Source organism: Rhineura floridana, chromosome 5 (assembly GCF_030035675.1).
Source record: "Rhineura floridana isolate rRhiFlo1 chromosome 5, rRhiFlo1.hap2, whole genome shotgun sequence".
Taxonomy (NCBI): Eukaryota; Metazoa; Chordata; class Lepidosauria; order Squamata; family Rhineuridae; genus Rhineura; species Rhineura floridana.
Genome location: NC_084484.1, coordinates 157,853,246 through 157,874,597, shown reverse-complemented (window position 1 = coordinate 157,874,597; position 21,352 = coordinate 157,853,246). Strand labels below are relative to the sequence as shown.

The window sequence follows — 21,352 nt, the reverse complement described above, 5'->3', positions numbered from 1 at the left end:
TATGTTATTAGCCTCAGAAGACTGATTAGTACACTAACATTTTACATTGATAGACATTTACTGACTGCTGAAGATAAAAGCAAACATTTTAACATACTTTTAACATTTCAGAGGTTAAAATGATGAAAAATGTCCACCTGGCACCTGAAGCAGATGAAGATGATCTTTATTCTGGTTACAATGACTATAATCCTACCTTTGATACAGAGGTAAAAATATGGGGATTCCCAGTTTGTATTTGGATACCTTACAGTTGTATTGTAATGTGATAAAAAGATAGTAAGTTGCCTGTTTGCATGACCATCTGCTACTTTACATAGAAGTAGAAATGAAAATGTGCAGAACTATTTGGATCAGCATAATTCATTGTAAAAGGTTGTGAAGTCCAAACTTGTAACAAAGACTATTGGTGATATCCAATATTAGGCATACTCAGAGTAGACCAGTTGTAACTTAAGACCATTAATTTCAGTGGCTATGACTTAGGCTGCAATCCCTGTCTATTCAGAAGTAAGCTCCATTGGGTTCAATGGGACTTACTCCCAGGTAAGTGTGTATTGGATTCCAGCCTTAGTTGGGTATCACCTTATAAGAAAAGGTTTTGCATACCTGCATTACTTAGCTATTCCCACAAATAAAATGAATTGTAAAGTTAATGATTCTGTTGTTGTTTTGCTGTGTTTGTATTATTTTAGGATTTAGAGAATGATCCAGCTTTTCAACAGGCTGTGAGAACAAGTCATGGTAGAAGACCTCCAGTAAGTAAATGTTAAGAAAATATATCAATGTAAGCAATCTTAGGAGCTGTACTTACGTTGCAACAAGTTCAGCCCAGTCACATATGCTTATTTAGAAGTAGTGTCCCACTAAGTTCAGTAGGAATTGATACCTGCTAAGCATGCCTAAATGTTGTGCCATGACTTTCCACAGCAGTTCAACAGTTTGTTGAAGTCTTTCTGTTACGTTTGTGCCCTCAGGATTCCCCAAGTAGTTCTCTTCAAATATGCGACACTCCGTTGTGACTCTCAGTTGTGTACTCAAAATGTCTTGCTCAGAAAATCATGCTAATGTACAGAGAAACTGTAAGGAGTAGACAACATATTTTGATCAAGTACTGAACATATGTAGTAATTAGCAAACTGGAGGAACTCAGCAGAGATGTGTGCAAGAGCAGTGAAAGCTTACCCCAATAAGTGCACATGAGGAACCACTTGGATATCCATCTATCTTATCATTCATCTTGTTCAGCACTGTTAATACTGACTAGCCGTAGTTCTCAAACCCAGCTCCTAACAGTTTAGAACAGAAGTTTTTCTGAGACTAGCTAGCTACATGTGATCCCTTAATTGGAGATTCTGGAGGTTATACATGCAAAATACATGCTCTTTTGCTGAGCTACAGATAATTTTGCATCAGTGATTTTGTAATACAGTAATTCTATCTAGCCTACTGCTTTAATAGGCCTAACGTGTGGAGAATGCCTCCCTGTTTGGCCAGTAGGAGGCAGTCTGAATTTTGAAAAAGGTTCACCAGTTCTTGCTCTCCCATGGAGACTGCTTCAAAAAATAAGAGGTGATGACAATTAAAACAATTTTGTGTTTTGTCACTAATAAAGGGGAAATGGCATTTTTAGAAATCGGTATACAGGTTTAGTGTATTTCTGAAGTAATTATACTTAAAATAAGCTAGTTTTGTGCACTAACCCATAATTCTTATTTAACTTTTTTTTTCTTAAAAGCTTACAGCCAAAGTTCCAGGTACATCAGGTTCACGACCTTTAGCTACAGGATATGGGGTAGGCTTTTATTTCATTCTTAAATTTGCCTTGCTCTCCTTTCTTTGGCTCAACATTCTCTCCAGTGACCCATGCACAATGCTTCTTAATTTTGAAGGTATACTAATTCCAATCAACCAATGCATAGCAATGGGCCTCACATTTTGCATGGACATAACAGAGACTGAAGTCTGATAGGGATAAGTGAAGCTTTGTAGTTGAGGAATCTCAGTGTGACCTGCAGGTCATTCCCAAGAAAAGTCCTGCTACCTGTTGGCATTTGTCCTTCTCACAGTTTGTTTCATCTGCCATTCTTTGAATGAGATTTCTTTCCAACTTTAGAGAATATTAATGTGAAGCTACTGTTGCTGGTGCAAGTAGAAAAGGCAAGAAATAAAACATAATACTAGGTTGCTGAAAGCATGACTAAACAGAGTATTTGGCCTAAGAATGAAGTGGAAAACTGAGGCAAAATTGAGAGAAGGAAAAGATCAAGGCCACAGCTGCTGTTTCTGTGGCAAAGAAGGAAGGGAAATGGTTTGAGCCTTTGCCCTTTGTGAAGCAATGGCTTATGGAACCTGGAAGTGAGCTGGCCAGTGACAGCCGCCTTATTCAGACAAAGATGCCATTCTGCTCTCTAGCACTAATTTTAATTTTTATAGCACTTAGAGAATTTGTGTTGCTCCTTCACAACTATTTAAAAATCCGGTATCTGTAGTAAGAGTTCCTATCCGTACTTCTCATATTCTAGAATAATAGAGGAGCCTGCAGATGCTATTAGAGCAGAGTTCTTTGGGCTATACCCATTTTCTTCCCTTAGAAACAGAATATGCAGTGATTATTGACTATACATATTTTCTTACATTGTGCTAGTCAAAGACAACACTATCTTCATCAATGGGCAGACCAATGACAGCAGCTGTACAGGTAATATTGCTACAGTTATTTATAGTTCATAGACAGCCATCAGTGTAATGTACAGAGAAAGTCAAGAGACTGGTTATCATAGTGAAGAATTAAACTTAAATTAAGGGATGAAATACAAATTGAAAATGAGGATGTGTAATCAGGTGCTCAGGAATGGCATTTAACAATCGCATCTTAATAAAAGCACAATTATAATGCTGTGCAATTATTTACAACAGGCTGCAGATTTAAAAAACAAACATTAATAAGGTGATATCCAGTTGTGGCGACCTGCTTGCATAACAGACTTCTGCTTGAGCAAACAGAACTTACCCTTCTTCCCCTTTCCCCTGCGTTCCTCCGTGGACCCTCTGGGGATTTTCAGGACTCCCAAGAACAAATTGGGAACCATGATGGCTGGGACAGGGAGGAAGGGGAATCTGATTGTGTCCATTAGTATGATATTGGATATCACCCATATTCTGCATACTTTTTTTAAAAACAATAATTCTGGCTAAAATACTATGAGCACGTACCTGGGAGTGAGCCTCATTTTGCTCAGCAGGCTTACCCTTTAAGGAGCTAATGGTATAATTATTGGGGGAAAGTTCATTTCGGCTGCAATGCTATACTCAGCTATATGGGAAATAACTTAATGGAGCGTACTTCTGAACAGATCTGTATAGGATTGCACTGTTTTATCCCTTCCTTCCTGTTCTTTATATTGTTTGTTTGTTTATTGAATTTATAACACGCCGTTCCTCCCAGCAGCAGCCCAGGGCAGCAAACAAAAACACTAAAAACACTCTAAAACATCTTTAAAAAGGACTTTAAAAACATATTAAAACAAAACATCTTTAAAAATTTCTTTTAAAAAAAGCTTTAAAAAATCTTAAAAAGCAGTTCCAACACAGACTGGGATACGGTCTCTACTTATATGTTGTGCTGAACAGACCTCCTGATTAAGTTGGTATCTGCAGGAGATCTTCACCTGCACAGCGTAGTGATTGAGTGGGTATATAAGGGGTAAGATGAGCTTTCAGGTATCCTGGCTCCAAGCTGTATAGGGCTTTGTGCACCAAAACCAGAACCTTGAACTTAGCCCGATAACTAATGGGTAGCCAGTGCAATTCTTTCACCAGTGGGGTGACATGTTGGTGATACCCTGCCCCAGTGAGCAGTTGCTCTGCCGTATCTGGCACGAGCTGCGCTTCCAGACCAACCTCAAGGGCAGCCCCACATAGAGGGCATTACAGTAATACAGCCTGGAGGTTACCAGTGTGTGGACAAGAGTGGTCAGGCTATCACAGTGCAGAAATGGCTGCAGCTGTCTTACCAGCCGAAGCTGGTAAAAGGCGCTTCTAGCCACTGAGGTCACCTGGGCCTCTGGCATCAAAGGTGGATCCAGGAGCACCCCCAGACTACAAACCTGCTCTTTCAGAGGGAATACAACCCATCCAAAGCAGGCAACTGACCAATTATACGAACTCAGGAACCACCAACCCACAGCACCTCCATCTTATTGGCCCTCCTTCAGCCCACCACCAAGTACAGGCACCGGTCCAGGACTTGCACAGCCTCTCCCAGTTCAGATGTTACAGAGAAATAGAGCTGGGTATCATTGGCATATTGCTGACACCTTGCCCCAAATCTCCTGATGACTGTTCCCAAGGGCTTCATAGGCACCTTGTGGTACCCCACAGCACAACTGCCAGGGAGCTGAAAGACAATCACTCAATGCTATTCTCTGATACCCATCTCACCAAGTCAGCCCAGAAGGATACCATAGTCAATGGTATCAAAAGCCACTGAGAGATCAAGTAAGAATAACAAAGTCATGCTTCCCCTGTCCTCCTTCCGATAAAGGTCATCCACCAGGGTGACCAAGGCCAATTCAGTCCCATAACCAGACCTGAACCCAGATTGGAATGGATCGGGATAATCTATTTCATCCAAAAGTACTTGCAATTTCTGCACCACAACACTATCAATCACCTTCCCTAAAAAGGGGATATTTGCGACCGGCTGGTAGTTGTCACAAACCAATGTGTCCAGGGTGAGCTTTTTCAGGAGTGATCGGATCACAGCCTCTTTCAGGGCGGCTGGAACCACTCCCTCCTGCAATGACACGTTGATCATACCCTGTGTCAACTCGGCCATACCCTGTCGGCAAGATTTAATAAGCCAAGAAGGGCAAGAGTCGAGAGGACACATTGCTGGCTGCATCATCACAGGCACCTTGTCCACATCGTCAGGCCACATCAACTGAAACCAATCCCAAGAAATTGCAGCAGACATTGCATTGGACATCTCGCTGGGGACTACAGTAGATGTGGATGGGGCATCAAGATTGCTATGGAGACAAGGAACCTTACCCTCAAAGTGTCTTGCAAACCACAATGGGCGTCCGAAGGGTCTAAAACTCCAATTTCCTGGAGTTGATGTCCACAGACCCCTGACAATACGGAAAAGCTCCATTGGACTTGCTACTTGAGTGTGTGATGGAGGCACAGAAGTGGGCCTTCTTTGCTGCTCTCACTGCCACACAGTAGGCACAGTTATGATGGTTTTACTTGTGCCCAATCAGCCTCACAGCACATTTTTCGCCGATTACATTCTAGCTGTCATCCAGTCTGTTTTGTTGCCCTTAGTTCACTCGTGTACCGAGGTGCAAACCGGGCTCCGCAGTGCTGGAGAGGGTGCTCAGGGGCAACTGTTTTAAGACCCTGACATGTCTTCTTGTTCCACAGCATGACAAGGGCTTCAACAGTGTCACCTGCTCTATCTACTGGGAACTCCCCCAAGGCATTCAGGAATGTAGTGAATTACATTAGTCTCCGGAGGTGGATAATCTTAATCTGTCCATATACAAACCCAGAGATTGAAAATGCTTGTATTTATTAAAAAATAAAATGGGTAATTGGGCTTGATTTGGAGCACTTCCAGTATCTAAATGAACAAATTTCCAGACAACAGTCACTATTTTGTAGAGCTTTCTGTAGTGCTAAAATCTGAAGTAATGTTATGTTGCTGCCTTTTGCTATCAAAGAGCAAGGAGAGGTAAGCCTCTAGTTGCTCCTATAACTTGAACTTTGAATCACCTAATGTTACATGAATTCAGGTAATTGACAGATGGGTGGATCCGCCCACTGCCAAGATAGCCTACAGACGGTGGGCCAGTTCTTGGATCCAGCCCTCTTGCCGGATCCAATTCCCCACCCTTAGTGTAGAGTATTAGTCTTAATCAATATAAATTCAATCAATGTGTTATATAGTACCCAAAGAAGAATAAAAGTCAATGTAATACAATTTAATAAATTGTGCCTATGTTATAGACTTCCATCAGTTATTTTAAGCATTATAAATTCCTGCTTTCTCAAGGTTATCACCATAAGTGTCTTTGTTTATTTTTTAAGGATGGCGTTGCTCGACCGATGACAGCAGTGCAGGCAGCAGGTTACACCAAAGCAGCCTCAAGAGGTACAGTTTTAGGAAAATCCTTGACTGTAATGTTTTTTTTAAAAAACCTTAAGAAGGCACTTTGGTACATTTCTCACTGTTTACTAATCTGCAGGTTCTGCATTTGATCCTCTTGGTCAAGCAAGGGGCCCTGCTCCTCCTCTAGAAACAAAAAATGAAGATAGGTATGCAGACAGCTTTTGTCCTTTTCAGTTAAAGCCTTCAAATCTGTTTTTAAAATCATTATTCAAACTTTTTTCATTAAATTCCACCATTTGTGATGTCTAGATTCTGAAGAGAGAAAAAAGAATTTGATTAGATGAAGCTTTTTGCTATGTCTCAATTTTTCTTATGCTGCTACAATATGGCTTTAATTATGTATCAGTGGTCCTGGGTGATTTTACCACATGGTGTAATAGTACAAAGAAGGATTAGTTTAGACTGATTTCTGTGGGGAAATGCTTTGCGGTCACGTTTTGGTTTTTTATAAGCCAATAATTACATCAGAGCTACATTTAGTTACATATCTACTAGCATAAATGAATTCAAAAATATCATATTTATATGTTGGTGAATCTACAGATGTAAATCAGAGCAAGGTTGGCCAGCCTTGCACAAAAACATCAGAATATTTAAAATTAAGCGATAATAAATACAACGCAAAAAAATAACATTTATAAAACATTTCTCATGGCAAACAGATACAAAGCAGTTTGTTAGTTGAGGCTATTATTTATTTATTTATTTATTTAAAATATTTCTGTAACACCCTTCTACCCTATAATAGAGCACTCAGGGTGGCTTACAATAAAATTGAACATGTACATAATAAAAATTGTACACAATAAAGATCACAAAAACATTAAAATAAATTAAAATACATAAAATGCAATTAAAATACATAAAATACAACACACACACACACATATATATATATATACACATACACATATATAGAGGGAGTGGTATTACAGGGGTAAAAATTAACATAGACGGCATAAAGTCAGTGTTGGGCTCTACCCTCAGTCCCTCTCAAAGGCTCTCCTGAACAAGATCGTTTTCAGAAGTCTCTGGAAAACCATCAGGGAGGGAGAAGAGTGGACTTCTTGGGGTAGGGTATTCCAAAGCTTGGGGGCCACAACTGAAAATGCTCTCTCCCGCGTGCCTGCCAGTCTGACATCTTTCATTCCAGGCATGCAGAGGAGACTAGAGGCAGATGATCTTAAATCCCAGGCAGGTACATATGAGAGTAAGTGGTCCCTCAGGTACATTGGTCCAAGGCCATTTAGGGCTTTAAAGGCCAGAACCAGCACTTTGAATTGGGCCCAGAAACAAATTGGGAGCCAGCGGAGTTGGTAAAGCACAGGGGTGACATGCTCCCTGCGCCGCGCTCCAGTTAACATTCTGGTGGCTGCATTTTGAACCAACTGTAATTTCCGAACCGTTTTCAAAGGCAGCCCCACATAGAGTGTGTTACAGTAATCAAGCCTTGATGTCACCAATGCATGTGTCACTGTGGCCAAGTCAGCTGCTTCCAGGAACGGACGCAGCTGGTAGACCAGTTTGAGCTGGCCAAAAGCACTCCTGGCTACCACAGCCACCTGATATTCAAGCATTGTTGGCTCTCAGAGGCTGAGCACTGCTAATTGTGGAAGGGAACCGAATGCCTATTCTCAAGGGGTCTGCGTGGATTCAAAATCAGAAGGGCCTGGTGAAAGTAACAATTTTTTTATGCAAGGAACAAGGCAGCTTATAGCAACTGGAAAAGCTCATTGTTAAGGGCCACATCACCCATTTTGTTTTGTTTCTGCAACATAATCGTTTCTTTTTGTATTCCTAAGGTGGATTATCAATAATAAAAAGCTCTACTCTAATAAAATATACAAGTACACAAAAGTTAACAATAATAATTGCAACTTAAAAAGAAATGGTGTTATCAAAAGCTGGAAAATTAAAATACAAGTCAGAACAGAGATGAGAATAAAATATTATTCCAATACCAGAAAAAAAGAAATTGTTTTGACCTGGCACCTGAGGGTGGGCTGGAGTTCTGCTCATGCAACAAGGTGTTCCCACCCCCTCCTTCCCAATGAAACCCCCTGTGCCCACTGCAATCTGCTTTTGTGGGTTGGAGGACCCTCCAGAACAGCTTGGGATGGGCTGCAGAAAGCTACAGTGGGAAGGGAGAATAAGTGGAAAGGCGGGGTGAGACAACTTGTATGGGTGGAAGTGTCTTTCTGCTCATTCAAACCGCATTTGGATCCAACTCATAGATGGCACCAGGCAAATTTCTATTTCTGAGGAGTGTATCCCATAACTCTGGTGCAACTGAGAGGAGCCCCCCCCCTCCCCGAGTCACCACCCAGAGATCTAAACTCCAGATACAAAATATACATTGCCAAATGTGTTCATTTTTGCCTTGGTATTTCTTGATCTTCATGATAATTTGATTCCGTTATGTTCTCTAACTTTAGTCCAGAAGGAAAGATTAAACAGTTGGAAAAAAAAGTGAATGAGTTGGTTGAAGAAAGCTGCATTGCTCACAGCTGTGGAGACTTAAAGTTGGTAAGTCAAAGGCTTTCATGTTTCTCTTCTCAAAATGCAAAGAAGATCTGGGAATGCTGGAGATAATGTTGACCCAGTCTACCAAGTGTTGATTCTGCACACGGCGGTTGTATGTATGCTGTGATACTACACGTGTTTTTTTAAAAAAGCACAGTGTGGTTTAGGGTTTAGAATTCAGCTTCTCACTACTTACTACTCTTATTAACCAACCCACAGTAGCTTTCCTGGCCATTTAGCGTTAATGTGTGTGCATATGAGTGCATATCTATGTATGTTTGTATAATTTTGTTTGTTAATGTGTATGTGTGTGTTGTTTATAAGTTTTAATATGCTATTTATTATCAGTAATTTAAGGTATGCAGATGATACCATACTACTAACAGAAACCACTAATGATTTGAAACAAATGCTGATGAAAGTTAGAGGAAAGCACAAAAGCAGGACTACAGATGAACGTCAAGAAGACTAAAGTAATGACAGCAGAAGATTTATGTAACTCTAAAGTTGACAATGAGGACATTGAACTTGTCAAGGATTATCAGTACCTTGGCACAGTCATTAATCAAAATGGAGATAATAGTCAAGAAATCAGAAGAAGGCTAGGACTGGGGAGGGCACCTATGAGAGAACTAGAAAAGGTCCTCAAATGCAAAGATGTATCACTGAACACTAAAGTCAGGATCATTCAGACCATGGTATTCCCAGTCTCTATGTATGGATGTGAAAGTTGGACAGTGAAAAAAGCAGATAAGAGAAAAATCAACTCATTTGAAATGTGGTTTTGGAGGAGAGCTTTGCAGATACCATGGACTGCGAAAAAGACAAATAATTGGGTGTTAGAACAAATTAAACCAGAACTATCACTAGAAGCTAAAATGATGAAACAGGTTATCATACTTTGGACACGTAATGAGAAGACATGATTCACTAGAAAAGACAATAATGCTGGGAAAAACAACAACATGCTATTTCATATACTATTACTATTTCTCTATTGGTTGTATGTATGCTGTAGAAATAGGTTATATATTTAAAGAATGTGTTTTATGCAATATGTTTTCAAGAAGAGCAGAAGGTACTACTGAAATGTAATTTTTTTTTTAAGGCTCTTGAAAAGGCAAAAGATGCTGGAAGAAAGGAAAGAGCTTTAGTAAGGCAACGTGAACAGACTATGTCTCCTGCCAACATCAATCTAGATCTTACTTACACTGTAAGTGCTTATCTGTTTAACAAGATCAGTTATTGTCCCACCCCTTCTCAAGGTCTTGGCGAGGCTAACAGTTCAAAAAAAATATTTATACAAACAATATAACCAGATAATATAATTATGATGGACCACATGTCCAAAATGTGAAGAATTGTGGTGTTCACATCTAAAAGCAGATAATCCCAGATAAATTTTGTGAATGTTTAAAATTAGATATTTCCTTTCCCCCTCGTTTCAGGCATTCACCTGTGAATATAGTGATTATGTTCAGGAGACTGTCAACTGATGCTGCCTCTGAGACATCCACAATATAAGTTCAGTATTTTAAATATTCACAAAATGTGGACATTGACCAAATTTCAGCCATTCACAGGTCATCCTTGCAAGCTTCCCGTAAACATATGGGTTGGGCAAAGGTTGCTGGACTAGATAGGCCTTTGGTTTGATCTGCAGGGCTCTTCTAGTGTTCTTATATTCTTAAAACATATTCACTATATAGAAATTAGAATTTGCCTGACTACTGTGTGACAATGGCACAAAGGTGTGTCTTTGTGACCCTGTACATACATCATTTGTGCACCAAGGCAACATACTTTTAAGTAAATAACATTGTTCCTAGTTCAGAGGAATATAATTGCTGAGTATATTTCCAGCAAATTTTCCAGGTTTGACACTGTACTTGTGAAATATTTTCCCAAAAGGTAAAACAAATATTATTGTTAGATGCTCTTTCAAAAGCTTAACAGAACAATAAGTTTTATGTATAATTTTATTCATAATGCCTATCTTGTCCTGTCATAAAGGAGACAGCCAATGTGGTGTAGTGATTAGAGTGTTGAGCTAGGAGCTTAGAGACCAGGATTCAAATCCTCACTTTGCCATGAAACTCACTGGGTGACCTTGGGCCAGTCATCAGTTCTCACTCTAACCTATTTCACAGAGTGGCTGTTAGAATAAAGTGAGGTTACAAACCACCATTAGTGTATAAATGTAATAATAAATAAATAGAATATTTACAGTAATATACAGGAGTGATATCCTGATATTTGAAGGGGAGTTGGAGAGATCCAAACTATATCCCAAATCTGATGCCTGGCCCCATTGCTCAAAGAAAGCTGTAGTGGCAGTTTCTATACATGGCAGTATCTTCTAATGGCCACAGAAGCTATTGTCACAACATCTTGTTGTCTCAGGCGTGTTCAGCTTAGAGGGTCATTCTTGGCTGAGCACAACTTCAGAAGCCGGAGTCCATTGCCTTGCAGCTTCACTTGGCTCTGTGTGCTCAAGGATGTGTTAAAGGAACCATTGAGGTTCCACATCCTTTCTCTATCATGCTCATCCTATCACCTGGAACCCAGTGGGATCTAGGAGATGGAGTTACCCAGAGCTTTAATGAAGGAAAGAAGGGAGTCAACAGATCTCTGAAATATTGCCTCATTCACAGTGGACCCAGTTCCTAGACATGTCTGATCATAGTAATCTTCCAGTGTAACAAATGAGACAGGTAGCAATCTTTTATACACTTAGTTATATGATAAACTTGAATGATTTCAGGGAGAAATGTAGTGTTAATTGATGTTACTGCAGTACAATATACCTATCCACATCAGCGGTCAGTGAGTGGCACAGGCAGGGTGCCATTGCATACCTGGCTTCTGAACGCTGAGCGTTACTGCCACTTACTGAGAGAGGGAGGCCCAGGTAGCTCAGCGTGGTGTGGGTGCTGTGGCAGAGCCAATCCAATGCTCCTGCCACCATGCCCACACCATGCTGACCTCCCCATACTTCACCCTCTCCCTCTTTGTAAGTGACAGAGATGTTCAGCATTTGGACGCCATGTGTGCAACCTTGACACCACCTCGCTGACTGCTGCTGCTTGTTCAGCCTGGTCTGCCAACAACTTTCTGGGCCTCCGTCCCTTATGATGCTGCTTCTTCCTGCCCATCTGGGCGCAGACCCCCTCTACCTCTCTTCTTGCTGTACTGCCAGTATGGTTGCTTTTATCAGATATGTTCTCACTTCTTTCCTTTTAGGTGCTCTTCAATTTGGCCAGTCAGTATTCTGGTAATGAAATGTATGCAGAAGCATTAAATACCTATCAGGTCATAGTGAAAAACAAGATGTTTGTTAATGGAGGTAGGTTACATTCACAAAACGAAAACATGTTAATCAGTTATTGGGCACATCCTATTTTGTTTGTTTGGTTGGTTTGTTCGTTTAGATTTCTTAAACATCCTTCATCACAAGCCCCACCCTAGGAGATGGGAGCTCTTCATCAGTCTCTTCGCTCCCATTGAAAACTGAGAATTGGCACAGTCTAATGATCCGAGTCTGAATTCTGATCACATTTTTGTAATTTCTTTGGAATCTGAAGTCATATACATTTGTAAACTCTTTGATAAACGCAGTTGCCAAATACTTCTGTCCTTTCAACGGTACCTTTCAGCTATGATGAACTTACTCTGCTCCAGTGATTATAATATGTTTGCTGCAAAAATAATTAGATAAATTCATTGTGTCTCCCCTTTTCAAAGTAACATTTATTCCAAACACAAATGCACCCCTAGCACCAATTCAGATAGCGTTTCCCACTGGGTTAAAGAATGCAGGAAAATGCCTCAAGATCAGGTCCAGCCGGCCCCAGCCTGAATATTCCCCCACCCCCTTTTCCCAGCACAATCCCAGTTTGGTTTGAAGCTGAATTTGTCCTTAAACCACTGTCTCAGCTCTGGTAGAAGTCAGATATAGTTAATGGATTTGGGGCAAACCTGATTAAGTGAGCAAGTGAAGAGTTGTATGCTGTTCCAAGTCTGCTAATGCACTCCCTAATTTGGCAGAAAATGAACCAAACTTTATTGATGCCACCAAGACTAGTTCAAACAGTTACATAATCATTTCACCAGCAAATTACTCATGCTTACCTGTTAATTTCAAGGAAATAGGAGATACAGATTCTTCTGTATCCTGGGTTTCTATTTTATGTATATAATCCAGATTAAATCCTGTGAGATGCATGGGAGCCTGGGCTATTATCTCATTCAGTCTATTGTTAATAGGCATGCTGAAGGTGAACATGGCAAATATTTATTTGAAACAGAGAAACTATTCAAAAGCTATCAAATTTTATCGAATGGCTCTAGATCAGATTGCAAGTGTCCACAAAGAAATGAGGTGAGTCCTAACAAGAATAGCTTTGATGTGTTTTTTTAATTAATATACCCTCTTATGTTAAGGCTTGCTATTTTTTGGAGGCTAGTTCAGGCCTTTTTGTGTAGACAGGCCTTTCATTGATTTCATTACTATCTTTGTTTTATCATGGGGCCAAAGTAGACATGATGGAGGCAGGCATATTTGTACATTCACCATATCGAGGGCTGGCGCCAAAGGGTGGGCAAGTTGGGCCCTGGCCAAGGGGCCCCTGAGGGACCCCTTGATAGGGTGGGGGAGGAGTAGCTCTCCTCTTCTGTGATCCGCAGCAGAGTAGCTGCCACGGATCACTGGGAGGGAAATTCCAAGCCACCTACCCATTTGTTGGCTCCACCTACCTGTCTCTTCTATCTTTTGTGGCTGTGCACATTTTGCATGCAGGGCGTGCCATCAACCAAGATGGTGGCAGAGGCTTCAGCCCCTTAGGGAAACCTTGGCTGCCATCTTGGTTAATGGCAGCCCTGCGTGCGCAGCTGCAAAAGACAGGAGAGACAGGTAGGTGGAGCCAGTGAACTGATAGGCGGCTTGGAACCTTCCGACGATCCACGGCAGCTACTCTGCTGCGGATCACAGAAGGGGAGTGTGCGTGCGTGTGTGTGTGCTGGGGCCCAGGGCAGGCTGGTGCGACATGCCTGGCACCGGCCCTGATCATATCCATCCTGTTCATATATAAAGTGGAGATGAAGAGTGTCTGATATTAATATCAGAAGGGGTGCATGAGGGCATGTGCATGTGCCATCACTTTGGGCATTTTTCTTTCAGTCTGCTCTGATACTAGAAGTGAACCAGGCTGAGAAATAAAAAAAGCTAAAAGGTATGGTAAGGGAGGTAAAGAGGGAGGTAAGGCAGGGAATCGTTCAGCTCCATTCACAGTTGTGCCCCTTTTAACGTAAAAAAAATCCTATTCCTCCCCTTCACCCCTATTTATACTTAAATGGGACTGACACATGGCTGCTTTCGTCAAGACTAGTTGGACCCCTGGTTGGTGGTTATTCTGTTTTTAATATTGCTTCCACTGTTTAAATTGTATTCATTGTATATTTTAACTGTGTTGTAAGCTGGTCTAGTAGTTCTGGGGTATGTATTCATAAATCTAGTGTAATATAATAAGATTCAAACAATTATTTATTTAATTAGGATTAAAATAATGCAGAACATTGGAGTTGCGTTTATTAAAACTGGCCAATATACCGATGCCATTAGCTCATTTGAGCACATTATGAGCACATCACCAAATCTCAAAGCAGGCTTCAACTTGATCCTTTGCTATTTTGCTACTGGAGATAGAGAGCAAATGAAAAAAGCCTTTCAAAAATTGATTGCTGTTCCACTGGAAATTGATGATGACGACAAATATATTTCACAAGGAGTAAGTAGCAGCAAAGCCATATCTATGATTTATACAGCAAAGACGTTTGAAATGTTGATGAAAATAGTTCCTTGATGTTATTCTACAGTGGTAGCTCAGAGGTTCACCTCATGATTAGATATTGTACAACAGTGGGTTCATCACAGCAGAAATCTTATCTAAAAAACAAAGCTTTCAAATTTCTGGTACATATTCTGGTTTTAGTGGCTCTGAGTTGGATCAGCTCAGCAAACTAGTATATATGCAAAGTATGTACAGTTTTAACACAAACATACCAGATAAAGCCACTTTGTGGGCACAACAATTTTGGGATTAATACTAGGTGTCAACTGTGACCTAATAACTAGAATTCTGATATGATAGCAGTAGCCACCAGTCATGCCCTGCCATTAAGCAATAAATGCTGGGCAAGAGGATTTCTATGCATAAGTTGGTTAGGGATGGTGCTTTTGCTTGGAGAAGGCTGCTGGAGTTGTTGGTTCAAATCCCATGGGTGTTGTGCTATGCTGAGGGGGACTAAACTACTCTCCCCTCCTCAGACCACACCCCTCACTGGTCTTGCTCTGCCTCCTCCTTGAGGACGTTTGGTTGGCTGAAATGTGTCTTTGAACTGTGCTAATAAGAACATAAGAGCAGCTGCTGGATTAGGTCAATGGCCCATCTAGTCCAGCATCTTGTTCTCACAGTGACCATCAGAAGCCTGTGGGAGGCCCGCAAGCAGGACCTGGGTGCAACAGCACTCTCTCTTTCTGCGGTTGCCACAGCTGACAAATAAGGCATCTTGCTTGTCTGTGTGCAGCAGAATGTGTATAGAAACCTCTGACATTTCCAGAAGATTCCCCATGAGGGAATGCTGCCCTTGGGCTGAAAGTTCTTCCCTACTCCTGGTCTAATGGTATGATTCTCACTTTGGATGCAAAAGTTATAATTTTAGTCCCAGATAAAACCATGAAACTAGGGGAAGAAGGACCATATATTCAGGGAAGGGCTTTTGCTTAGGGGTAGAGAACATGCTTTGCATGCAAAATGTCCCATGCTCAATCCCTGTCATCTCCAGGTAAGGCTGAGAAAAGGTTCCTGTCTAAAACCCTGAAGAGCCACTCCCAGTCAGTTTTGTTTTTGTAAACAATCCCAGTCAGTTTTACTGAGCTGGATGGACCAATGGCATGACTTAGTGTAAGGTAGTTTTCTATGTTCCTAGCTGTGATAGCATGAGGAATGTAGCATTTTCCAGTGCAGTCTGGCAGTAGGAATTGATGCATCTAAAAACAATGTAACAGGTTTACAACAGATGCCTGAAATAAAGCAGGGGCTGCCAGCTCTGTGTAACTTGCAGGTTAGATCTTGCTTAAGCTACAAGCTATACTGTACAATTGCAACTAAGGATACACACGTACCTGGCATTATGTGCCATTGAACACAAATGGGACTTATGTCTCCATAAATGTGCATAAGATTGCACTTTAAAGGCTTTTTAAATGAATAGGCAGATCATCACCTCCTTGCCATTGACACACATAGGAACACAGGAAGCAGCCTTACAGTGAGGCAGACCATCTTACTCAATATTGTCTACACTGACTGAGAGCAGCTCTCCAGGGTGTTAGGCATGAGTGTTTCTCAGCCCTACTTTGAGAGGCTGGGGATTGAAACTGGGAACTTCTGCATGCATAGTAGATGCTCTTCCACTGAGCTACGACCCTTCTCTGCACTAGGGATGGGCAAGAATTTTGATTCAGTTAGCATTTCAAGGCAAATTTATCAAATTTGCACTTTCCAAAACAATATGAGAACTGAAACAGAGCCATCCTTTGAAATTCGCACTTAATTGAATTTTGTGATGCAGTTTGCCAACCAACCAATGTTTACAAACATGCGTCTATTATGGGAAAGTGCGCTTGAAATTGAAGATATAAGTGAAAATAACATGCAAAAATGCATTATATGAGGATAAATGGCTTGCAAAAGTGTGTACATTAGTCAAAACTCCCTAAAAATGTGTTTAGTAGGAAAAATTTGCACTAAAGTGCTGGTAATTTTTCATGAGGATTTTTTTAAAAATCGCAAATTCCTTTTGAAATGTTGAGAGTTGAATTTAAGATTGGAAAAATGAAAAACTGAGAGAACCGCAACTGACAGATCTTTCCACCCCTACCTTGCACACAGCTTGAATCAATTTCAGTCTTTCATTTGAAGCACATGTGTTGCTAGTTCTTCTAAATTCAATAAGACAAGATCCAATTACCTTTCTTGATTGGGGATGTAATTCATTGAAATGAAGTGGTGTGGTCAACTTGGTTACCATGATGAACAGTATGATGTTCGTGATGATTTTAATGGGATGAGCCTGGGCTCACTTATCCATGCTCTAATAACCCTCCATATAGACTACTGTAATGCACTCTTCGTGCATCTTCCCTTCAAAAAGTGTCTGGAAGTTGCAGCCAGATAGGATCATATCATTTCATTCCTGAAGCCACTGCCTTAGCTGCCAGTAAGCTACTGGGCCTGATTCAAGGTGTGGACATTAGTCCATAAAGTCCTAAACAATCTGAGGTCTAGATACTTGACAGAACTCCTTTCCCAATACGTGCCACTGTGAGCCGTACACTGTATCAGAGAGTTGAGTACCTGCTTGCGGTTCTGCCGGCCAGTGTGGTGGGCAAGACAGTGACACAAGACACAGCATTCTCAGTGGCACCTTGTTTATCGAGCTCCCTCCCAGTTGAGATATGACAATCCTCCATATTAGCTATATTTAGATGGCAAGTGAAAATGGCTTCTAGGCCTTTGGAACCTGATGATGTTGATGCTGGTTGGAATTTAGACTTTGTGTTGCTGTTTTTATAATGGGTGTATGATTTTATTCTGTTTTATTTTATGTTTTACTTTGTGTTGTAAGTTGCCTTGTGCTCTGATCCGGAGGAAGGGCAGGGTATAAAAAGTCTGGGGGAAAAAATCTACATTTCTAATGCTTGTTTTATTGATTTTATAAATCTATTTTATGTAAAGATGAAATGAAACATACATCTTTAACATATTTTAAACCCCTTTTAATAGAATAACAAGTTATTTGAGAAATTAAGAACGTAATAGCCCTGCTGCATCCAACCAAGGATCCACCCACTTTAGTATTCTGTTACCAACAATAAGCTTCTGGAAAAGCCATAAGCTTGTCATGAAAACAACACTTCTTCGCTGTTGCCTTTTTTTTAAAAAAAAAGAAAAAACCGTTAAGAGCTTTTTAGAAAATGTTGTTGTGTAAATTTGTATATTTGTTAAGCACAGAATAACAGCGGTCTGAAATGTTTGTGTGCCAGTGTGTGCGTTTACCTAAGAAAGTAGGCTTTTACCCTGCATTCAGATCACTGAGACTTAAGACTTAGTAAAATAAGAAAAGCTACTTTGTTTATAGAAATACATAGTAGATAGAAAGGCATACCAAGTTCTAACTAACTGACTAAGTTGGAGGTGCAACGCCCAGGCTTGGGAGTTGTCCCCATGGCTAGGAGAGAGAGAACAGAGACAAAGGTGTCTCTCTCAGACAGTGGAGAAGAGAGGAAAGGGCGGAAGGAGTCAGTCAGAGCATCACAGGTAAAGGTAATCAAGCCTATCCATCTGGAGGACCCTGACTCTATCTCCCTTCTGGAACATAAACAAAAGAACAAAACAGGAGTTCTTCTTGCCCCACTTCCAACAAATATGACACAACATACTGTAGTTTACTATCTATTTTAATGTGCGTATATGTGTCCGTATACATCCTTATCTGCTGTTTATATAGCTGTAAATAGGAATTTCTTTCCCCTTATCTAGGATGATCCACATACAAACCTACTGATTGAAGCTATTAAAAATGACAGCTTGCGTCAAATGGAGTGTGAAAGGTAAAGTTAGAAGTACTTTATAAGATGCATCATCATAGGATGTTCTGTGGACTTGTGGAACGGCTGAACAGAGGTCTGATCTAAATTATGGATTAAGCAAATGTTGAACTCTAGCATTTTCCTTCTTTTTCATTCTTTATGCTTATAGCATTTGACACCCAGATAGTGTTGGGCTGGTGATCAGTAGGCATTACTGTCTCTAGTAGTTTTCCATGAAGCCTGCAGGTGTGAAGACGTAACTGTGGTTAAGGGGGAGTTATGTCTATGTTCTGTCTGGGAACAGACTGCCAGGGTTGTTGCTATGGTAGCCATCTGATAACAGCTGGGAAAGTTGTAACAGAGTCTATGTGTTGTGTTCTTCTGAATTATGCCTCTGAGCTGAGAGGCTGTGTCTTTTGTGTTCATCTATGGAGAGAGATGTACCAGAAGGGGGGGGTGACTGAAGAATCTCTACATGTATGTACTCATAAGCCTCTGGCCTTAATGTCTTTCAATAAAGACTCTTAACATGCTCTGAAGAAGTTTCGTGCTCAACTTAACTCCAACGTAATGTATGCTGTTTCACACAACAACGCACACAAGCCAACAGATAGGGCTTGCAGACTTACTGGTAATAGTCAGTCTCTCTCATGCTTATCTCTGTTGTATGAATTCCAGTGACTCTTTTTGGCAAGTAAGCAAAACTGCTTTCCCCTCCAAATCCATGTGTTCTAATTTGACATCTTAATTTTATATCTTTACCCAAAGTAAGTTCATTAGAAGAAACTTACTTTTCTTGTTGCGAGGGTGGGATTAAAAATAGGACAAATGGGGGCTGCAACAAAGTTTCAGTGTGAAGTGCTCCTTTTCAGGGTTCTAGCCAGCCGTGCCCTCTTCTAGGATACTCCATTGTTTTCTACCACCACTCAACAGCCCTCTAGCATTCCATGGCTAATGGACATGCTCAGTCCTCATTGGACGTTTTGTTTTGCTTTCCTACTTTTTTCTTCTTCTGCAAACCCTGAGTTTTCCCCAAGCGTACTGATATGCCCCTTTTGTGTGTGGATGGGGCTGTTTTGGCTACATAAGGATATAAACTTGAAGAATGAATTATTCCCGATTAGTATATAGGATGTAAATGCTGCTACTATTAATGCGTGCGATGAAGTGGACTATAGTTCACAAAAGTTTATGCCATGATAAATCTTGTGTTTTAAAGGAAAGCTACAGCAGAAAAGTATATAATGACGGCTGCTAAACTAATTGCTCCAGCAATCGAAACGTCATTTGCTGTAGGCTATGACTGGTAGGTGCCTTTTTTTTTTAGCTGAGTTGCCTCTCTGAGATCACTTATTCCAGAAAATTTGATGGAAGTCAGTGATTCACAGACTACACCCTGTAGTAATTTGGGCAATAGAGCTGGTGCCTACTGGAAATGGTGGGGTAGAAACCAGGGACATCAATAGTAGGTGGGACCAGAGCCAATGACAGGCAGATCCAACTAATTCTAGTTTTGTCCCCATCCTCCTCCTTGCTGTGTTCTTCAAAGGCAACACTTGAGACTAAGGAGGAGGAGGAAGCTGATAGCCAGGGCCACCCCTGGACTGGCTGTGAGTAGGAAGGCAGGTGGGGACTGGCTGAGGACAGACTGAGTATGGTTGGGCAGTGCCCCATTTGCCTTAATGGACCTGCCTCCTCTGTTTTGGGGTATGCCCATCTCTGCTTCTATTACAGTTCAGCATTTTAAAATGTAGGCTTCACAAGAGTTTGCCTTTGGCAAACTATTACCTCCATGGTTGTGTACACACCATCCATTTAAAGTACATTATTTTCCCCAAATAATTCTAGGAACTGTAATTTACTTCTCATAGAGCTACAATTCCCAACATTCTTAACAAACTTCAGTCCCCAAGATTCTTTGAGGGAAATAGTGCGCTTTAAATGTATGTTGTGTACACAGTCTCAGTCGCTGTCTGTAGTATGATAGTAGTAACACTGAACTACAGTACAGGGTTCTTGCAAGGCAGGTTTATGCAATTTTCAGTTGCCAAGGTAGACACAACACATCCTGGTAGAATAATCCACTAAGTGCTCACTAAGCCTCCACTTTGCCTATCTGGGTCTGTAAACATCAGGGATTGTCAAGCACTTAGCAGGCTACATTTTGGAACCTAAAGCCAATTTATGGGGATTTACCTACAACTGCTGCTGGCAAAAATTGAACAGTTGCTTTCTTAACTTAGAGACGATCACTATAACAAAGAATTTCTCTGTTTTTGATTGTTACAGGTGTGTAGAAATAGTAAAAGCTTCCCCGTATGTGGAGTTAGCCAATGACCTGGAAATCAATAAAGCAATTACATATTTGAGGCAAAAGGACTTCAATCAGGTATAGTGCTTTTGTTAACTATTGTACTGGTATGAATTTCCTTTATAATATCCCACAACAAACTGAGAGCTGATAGTGTTGTTACCACATTGTAAAACACAGAATTCAGGTTGTTGCTGTTTTTTTTTAAAAAAAATAATCATTAGGGTGATTGTGATACATGAAAGCAAATGCAATATTAAACATTCTACCCTAATATACACAGTTTTGCCTCTTTCATTCTAGAAAATAAAAATTGATAGGATTAGGGTCAGACATTTGACTGGGTTTAGTCAAAAGACTGAGCAAATATTGGTTAAATATCAAATAATGGTAAAATATTTATGCATACTAATATAACAACAAAGAAGACACTCATCAAGAGGTTTTATATTTATGCTAATTACAAAAATCAAATAGCTGTTGTGAAACAATAAAGTAAAATTGAAATTTATTTTACATTTTATTCTATTTTTAGTCTGCCTTTCAACAAACTCAAGGTGATACACTGTACATTGCCTCCCCTCATCTTATCCTCATAGCAACCCTGTGAGGTAGATCAGACTGAGACTTTCTGACTGGTCCAGCATCACCTAATAAGTTTCATAGCTGAATGAGGATTTCAACCCAG

General features: G+C 40.5%; 1 protein-coding gene across 6 annotated transcripts in view; it reads left to right on the top strand.

Annotated features, from left to right (window-relative positions):
• Positions 1–21,352, top strand: part of IFT88 (intraflagellar transport 88) — an 83,452-nt gene that overhangs the window by 6,280 nt on the left and 55,820 nt on the right. For 5 of the 6 annotated variants that reach the window (XM_061628588.1, XM_061628586.1, XM_061628589.1 and 2 more), the window contains 14 exons: positions 112–209; positions 696–758; positions 1,739–1,795; positions 2,648–2,701; positions 6,097–6,160; positions 6,255–6,324; positions 8,614–8,704; positions 9,810–9,914; positions 11,945–12,047; positions 12,968–13,082; positions 14,256–14,487; positions 18,304–18,374; positions 19,573–19,659; positions 20,643–20,742. In XM_061628588.1, coding sequence (XP_061484572.1) covers positions 120–209; positions 696–758; positions 1,739–1,795; positions 2,648–2,701; positions 6,097–6,160; positions 6,255–6,324; positions 8,614–8,704; positions 9,810–9,914; positions 11,945–12,047; positions 12,968–13,082; positions 14,256–14,487; positions 18,304–18,374; positions 19,573–19,659; positions 20,643–20,742 — 1,302 coding nt within the window. In that variant the 5' untranslated portion in view covers positions 112–119. The remainder of the gene's footprint in view (positions 1–111; positions 210–695; positions 759–1,738; positions 1,796–2,647; positions 2,702–6,096; positions 6,161–6,254; positions 6,325–8,613; positions 8,705–9,809; positions 9,915–11,944; positions 12,048–12,967; positions 13,083–14,255; positions 14,488–18,303; positions 18,375–19,572; positions 19,660–20,642; positions 20,743–21,352) is intronic. The other variant, XM_061628590.1, reaches the window with a different exon arrangement.